This window comes from Trematomus bernacchii, unplaced genomic scaffold (assembly GCF_902827165.1).
Source record: "Trematomus bernacchii unplaced genomic scaffold, fTreBer1.1, whole genome shotgun sequence".
NCBI classification, from domain to species: Eukaryota; Metazoa; Chordata; class Actinopteri; order Perciformes; family Nototheniidae; genus Trematomus; species Trematomus bernacchii.
Window position 1 is genome coordinate 1869799 of NW_022987409.1, and position 7136 is coordinate 1876934.

Below are 7136 nucleotides of genomic sequence, written 5' to 3' on the forward strand. Positions count from 1 at the left end.
TAGCTTAGAAAAACAGGAAATAAAGAATGAGGTGAAGGCAAACTGAGTCTGACTGAGGCTTATTTTCAGCTTTTTATTTGTGTCCCTTAGTGGAATGAAAAGCTTAACGACAAGTTCATCATGAAAAGATAAAATAACAAACAGTATGACATAACAGTCCAACGACTCAGCTGATTTAAAGACTCACAAAGTGAAGTGTCGGGCAAACATATATTTAAGACCTTGGGAAGTGCAAAAGACAGTTTAGATGTTTGATTTACGAAGTCACTTTGTTGTGAGTGACGCAGAGCAAATGAGGCAGTGACTTTGTCCTTCCAAGCTTAATGTTGCAGGAAATGTTCTGAATTCAGTGTGAGGAGGCCTCATAAACTTTCATGAAATAAATCGAATAAGCCTTCGAAAGAGCTTCATCAAACTTTTAAAACGTATTTAATAAATGAGATCCTCATCTGCTGCTCGATTTTTGAAGAGGTTATCCAGAACAGATGTTAGGAGAAAAAATAAACGGAGCTAATGGCCAACTTATTCAATCAAAAAACATCCAATAAACTAGACTTACCTATCAGAAAACGAAATAAGGAGTCTAACAAGTTAATACTTACCCGGTATAATGTTTACCATGTTCACCATCTTAGTTTAGCGTGTGCTAACAAATGCTAATTGATATCTGATACCTGATATCATAGAAACACACCTGTGAGTTTACATTGCAGATATATGGTAAAAAAAAATAAAATAAGGATATCCAAACGTTTTTGCAATTATTCTTTTTGCAATCTGCATTAATGTTCACGGAAACTCATCCAAACAGTAAACATTAGGTGCAGTAGTGTTATTAATTAGATATCTTCCTCAAAACCACAAATGAAAATCTCATCGTTTCGCTACAGGAAAAGTCTGGCTAAAAACAATCAAAACGAGTTTCTGTGTTTAGTTAAAACATACATAAGGTAATACAGTATCATAAAATGCCATGTGTGACACTTAAACATGTGAATGGGTAATATACGAAGATGTGTCTTCTGTTTTATGGCAAGGCATGGCACCCGGAAATCAATAATCATCTTTATGGTGCAGACCCTGCTTTCTTATTGTTCACAACAGTATTTTTTGTTCAGTATCATTTCAGTATTTTTCCAATAGTTGAGATATTTCAGTCTTGACCATAGCGGTGTACTCGCTGAACAACGGACCAAATGTCATCCCTAGATTCATGCCGCTAGCATGGCTAAAAATGTACCCGAGCCTTTGTACTGACCGTTGCTCACCTTGAATAACCTTCCTGATCTTTTCCGCTCACTGCTGTGCGTCAGTAACCAGCGGTCAGCTTATACTGTCAGACTTTTGTTGAGAATCTTTTTTTCCCAAGCCATCTTTTCTGTGGCATGCTATTTCTCATCAAAGTCCTGCTTTGTTTGTCCTCACACCACAGCTCAATCTCTGAGCCCTCTGCTGAACAGCCACACATTTTCAACATCTTGTCATTGCTTCTTTTATTTTTCTTTGGATTCATTTGATTGACATGTTTTTATTGTTTTATATAATAGTATTTTACATTTATATTGTTTTATTTGGCCTCACTGTTCGGCTTTTCTGTTGTTATTTAGCCTTGTATCCTGCTTTTGCACTTTGTACATTGTTTTTAAAGGTGTCATACAAATTGAATTATTATTATTATTACCATCCACACACAGTCTCTCTTGTGATTTGTTGGTTTAAAGAGAATCTAGTAAAAAAACAACACAGCAGGCTTCATTTCTCTGTAGTGAGTTTACAGGAACTTGGTGATTCATATGCCATCAGCCTCGCAATAATCAACGGGTAATGAATGCATGAACTGAATCAAGCAGGCCTTCCTACTCAGCTGCTTTGTTCTGATGCTTCGTGTGTTTTCCTTCAGGGAGAAGCTGAGCGAGCTCCGTCGGGAGAAGCAGAAATTGGTGGAGAAGATTATGGATCAGTATAGGGTCCTCGAGCCGAGCATGCAACCTCCATCAAGCAAAGCCAAGTACTGTATAGAAATATATATACCTTTACACCGTTTATTGTAGCTTACTATTTCTGTGCATCTCAGTACATTAAAAGATAGATACTTTATTGATCTAGAGGGAAATTAAGGCTTCCAGTTTCTCATACACAACAAAACAAAGATACACAGAGGACTAAAAACAGCAATACAGAATAAAATACAGCATTGATAGTACAGTATGTGCTAATAATGGTAGTATTGCAAATGTATGTTGCTTAAAAAGTAATAAAACATTCAAGCTTACCTTATAGTCTGATTGGGGCCACAAACTGTGTTAGCCTGCATTTGCACTTCGTACTTGGAATCTGCTCTGTAAGATGTTGAGGTTTCAGAGTTGTTACAATGTAAGTTTATATAATCCATATGATCGAAAGCTTTTTTTACATGTTATTGTTCAATAAGGTAAAAATAACTAAGTACCTCCCCATACCTGGCATGATAGCTAATTTTCTAGGAGAATGTCTCTTTATATATACAGTTTTGCCTCCATGTATAGTTTTTTCCTTTGCATTGTGGTTTCCATCATGTCTATTAACCTTGGTGTATGAGGACAGTCTCTTTTTGTTCCTTGTGTGATATCATATATTTAAGGAGGAGGATATCAGTGTTGTGCTGCTCTCATGAGGGCTTGTTTCCAGAAATCCGTCAAAATAAGAAAATAAATTGGTACACTGGGATGCAATCATCTCAGTTCATATATTGCTGTCACTTCAGCTAAACGCCCAATTCATCCAGATAAAGCTTACTTTACATTTGTGGGACAGCTGGAAATACTTTTTACATAAACAAACATTTATTCATTAGTATTGTTGTACACATTTGCCAAAGTGTCATGCATTTTGTCTCTAGTGCTACCAATTAATATGGTAATGACATTTTAATTCTAACATTTCCAAATGGATTTTCATGACATCTTGTTACAAAGTGCTCTTTTTGGCATAATAAATGACAGTTGGCACCTTCAGCGACATTTTATCCCCATTTTGAAAACATGCAGCCCTTGTTACACTTGGCATCCTCCAAGTGTTTTCTGGAAAATCAAGGCTTTTTTTTGGTGAGCATGCACACACTTACTGTAGCCCATCCGTCTTTGTAAATGGTCCCTGTCCTCTGTGTCCTCGCAGGAAATCTAACTGGATTGCGGACAGGATGAAGAAGCTAATCAAACCCCGGGGAGGAGGAAGAGACGGACGCGCCCTCTTCACCGCCGCAGGCAGCGTGGAAAACCTGGCCGACAGCACTGAATTTACATCAGACACACACACACCTCACCCTGGTAATACCACACACACACACGAACACACACACACAGCCCAGCACACTACGTCTCTTTCTCTCAAACACACAAACACCAGCCGAATGGTTTTCACAAAGATATGCTCACATACTCACCCCATCAAGCGAGGCTACAGGCATGCATACAAATCATCTCATGACTACCAAGTGTGGTCTGCATTGATACCGCTCTCTTCTGCTTAGATCTCTCCCTGCAGAGAGCCGAGACTTACTGAGGCCGGCTTTCTCTGCTAACCACATGTTGAAAGCAAAAGATTCACAAGGCTTCATCCTCTTTTTATACACCTTGACTGTGGAATGAATGTTACTGTCTGAGAGAGGGGGAGAAAGGTCTCTGCAGACACTTTCAAAGCCAAGATTTAAGCCCGAACTTGCTTCATTGATATTCCTTTCTCTCTTTTTGACATACTGTTGTTGTCCCTTTTTAATGTTACTTTCACTCACATAGTTTTTTTAATATACCACCTAAAGCCTGCTTCCTTAGACAGTGTCAGGACACACACTGGGAGGTATTTCTGTTCCTCAACAAGAGGACTCCTAGCTTTTTATTGAGCCTGTTTCTCAGATAGATTATATCTCTACACAGAAATCACATATTCACATCCCAGTTTAATTGTTATAAATAAATGACTTGTATTTTAATCTGGAGATTGTTTGAGCCAGCCTAGACATCGAGCCAGTCAAGATATATTGCACTTCATGGCTTGTGTCTGTTTATGTTTGAGATGACATTTCCCATAACACCCACATTTAACCCCGAGGCTAGCCGGCTTTATGTCAGGTTAACTTGACCTTTACCCCTGGTCTCTGGTCAGCTTTCAGGATGAAGCCAGGCTAATAACTCTCTGACGCACCGAGGCACAGCGAGGTCTGCCACAGCAGCTCCTTATCCAATTAAGAAATTACGAATGATTTAAAATATTTAAATTTGACATAATTTAATGTTTAATGTTATGATTGCCTTTTTGAACATAAAGGTCAGGCTTCCGCGTTGAGCTGTTTATTCAACTGTGATTTAAAAAAAAATATGTATGCATTTTAATAAACCTAGAATTACAGTTTTTATAGCACTATGAACACAACTTGATTTTAAACTTACATTTTCACCATAAGAAATCATACCATACATCAGGGCTATTCAATTAGTTTGGAATGGGGCCGGTTGATGAAAATGATCCAAAGCAAGGGGCCGGGAAAAAGATGGCTTGAAATATGAGCAATCATATTAAGAGCTTCAGATACAGTAAATACTACAACAGCATAGTGGAGTGCATATATTGTGTTTAATTCAATCAAACAACATAGCTCCAAGGCCTTTATAGATCTAAATGGCAAGTTCAAAACTCAGTACATGTGAAGCTAATTTAACCATCAACATCATTTCATTTGATTTAATTTAGGTGAATTTATCTAATCATTCACGCAGAGATGCAATAAATGACAGGAGTTGTCACTACAGTAGCTAGTAGGTGGGTTCGAAACCCGAGCCCGCAGAAGTTTTCAGGCATTGTCTTCCCCTCTATCTCTCAATTTAACACCCTCTCTGGAATAAAGGCACTATGGCCCAAAAAATAATCTTAAAGAAAAAGAAAAAGAAAGTAGATTACTTTTTAACATTATACTCAAAGGGCCAGTAAATATCACCCCGGGGCCGGATTTGGCCCGCGGGCCGCCAATTGAATAGCCCTGCCATACATCATAAAAAACAGTTTGATGCATCCCAGGAAGAATTGCATTTGACAATGGGTACATTTAATTATTTGAATTGCACAATACAAAAGCAGTTTTGAGTGCTATACATACAAATACAAATAACAGCAGCAATATTATTGCAAATTATGCAAACAGACATCCATACATATATACACACATATGCAAATACATAACACACACAAACAAGCTTATCTGGGAAAATGTGGTTTGTTCACTTAAGAAATTGCTCCAGTGAAAAAGGAAGTCTTTATTTTGGATTTGAAAAATCCTGCTGCAGCAAGACTAAACATCAGCAGGTAAACTGATCCACTCTTTAGGTGCTGACATACTTAAGAATCTGACTGGATTTAGAAAGTGTTATGGGCACATTCAGGTGATTTCAACTGTGTGAGAGATCTGCTATGGGTTATAAACTGATTGTAGATGTACAGTGGAGACCAGCAAGTGCTAATATATTTAAATAAATTAAATACTTAACATGTGTGTTTAACTTAACTTCAGGTCCAAAGCATGTGCATATAATTGTTGGTGTATTGCTTATGATTGCAAAATAAGGGGTTGAATTAGATTACAAAGCTTTATTAATCCCCATTGTAGACACTCATTTGCAAACAAATCAATTAATTCAGACAACAAACAAAGGGCCTAGCAGCAATACATTCACAGTAAACAACACAATCAAATACGTACACAGTACAACAAATAAATATAATACCACTTCATTCACAGTGCTTTTCCTCTTCAGCAGAACAGGGCTCTTTACAATTACACTCACAAACATCCACACACAGACAGACCGATGGTTGACAGAGCTACCCGTCTGTCCAACAGTAACAATTGTCAGTGTTTTATGTTTTCGGGGGGTTGCTCAAGGACACCACCACATGTGCCAGGAATCAAACCACTAACCCTATGATAAATGAAAGAGCAGTTCTACCACATGAGCCACAGCTATCACATTTCTTTAATTTATTTTCTGCACCCGCCATTGTTTGATGTCCTTGAAATTGCATTTGCACCTGAAGAAAATGTATTATGTTCATTCCTGATTTGTGCTGTGAAGATGTTTGTAGATTAGTCCCACCTGGTGCCCCACAGTGCAAGATAAAGCATAGAGGAAAACAAAAGTTGATTAAATGAGCCAATGATTTACTGATGTCAAAATATTATCACCTCCCTCGCCTTTGTACACATATGGGTTTTAGGTACTAATAACTTTTCATCTCATTCTGTTTCAGACCCCCGCAGTGCTCCCGTCTCTCCCTCTCCCCTGAGAAAGGCTCCGTCCCAGACAGAGCAGGACATCTCGGCTCCCGGGACTCCATCCCTGCGCTCTGGCTCCGGGGCCCGTCGTAAACTGGGATCCCGTCACGGTTGGGGTCTTGGATTGACCAGAGGAGGCTCTGGAGTCTCCCAATCCTTCAGTCCTGGGGACCACAAAACACCGCCCCTCCTGAGGGTACGCTCTGACAACAGCAGCTCCAGTGTCCTCTGGGAGGGACAGGGAGGCGAAACAAACACAGACGCACCGCTGAACAGTCAGGAGAGTGTCGAGGCGGATGAAGGCAGAGGTGAGGTGGAGAAAGTGGATTAAGGAGGATGTACTTAAACTTTCAAACACCTCTCCCCAACAAGTCATTTAGTCAGATTTGTGTCTGATAATATTTCTTTTTTTTTTAAGGGAAAAAAAATATTAAGAACATGCCTATGTTTTTTTCTGAAAGAACTGTACATTTATTAAAATAAATAAATGACTTGTTCAGATTGTTTTAAAGTGTTCTTCTGTGTTTGCAAGTATGCTATGTGCACAGTATTGTAAAAGGATAAGTAACAAGTATAAACTCGAGCTTAATAAAAATAGGTCTGTAAAGTAAGACCATGCCTAGAGTAGCCATAACATTAACAGGCACTCAAAGTAGAGCTAATTATTTTTATAAAACATGCTTGCGCCTGTTAGTCTGTTCTGACTTCCAGACGGCCAACACTCCAGTGATGAAACCGCAACGACCTGAGAGAGCCGACTCAATAAAGGAAAATAATGTTTTATGCTCCTGGCTAATGTTTTGATGCAGCTCTTTGTGTGTTTGACATTGTTATA

The 7136-nt window shown here is 38.7% G+C and overlaps 1 protein-coding gene across 1 annotated transcript in view; it reads left to right on the forward strand.

Moving 5' to 3' along the window:
• ccdc88b (coiled-coil domain containing 88B) overlaps positions 1-7136 on the forward strand; it is a 43689-nt gene extending 36553 nt beyond the window's left edge. Inside the window, exons 25-27 of the mRNA XM_034137154.1 lie at positions 1901-2008; positions 3154-3305; positions 6277-7136. Of these exons, the coding sequence (XP_033993045.1) occupies positions 1901-2008; positions 3154-3305; positions 6277-6632 (616 nt within the window). The 3' untranslated portion in view covers positions 6633-7136. The remainder of the gene's footprint in view (positions 1-1900; positions 2009-3153; positions 3306-6276) is intronic.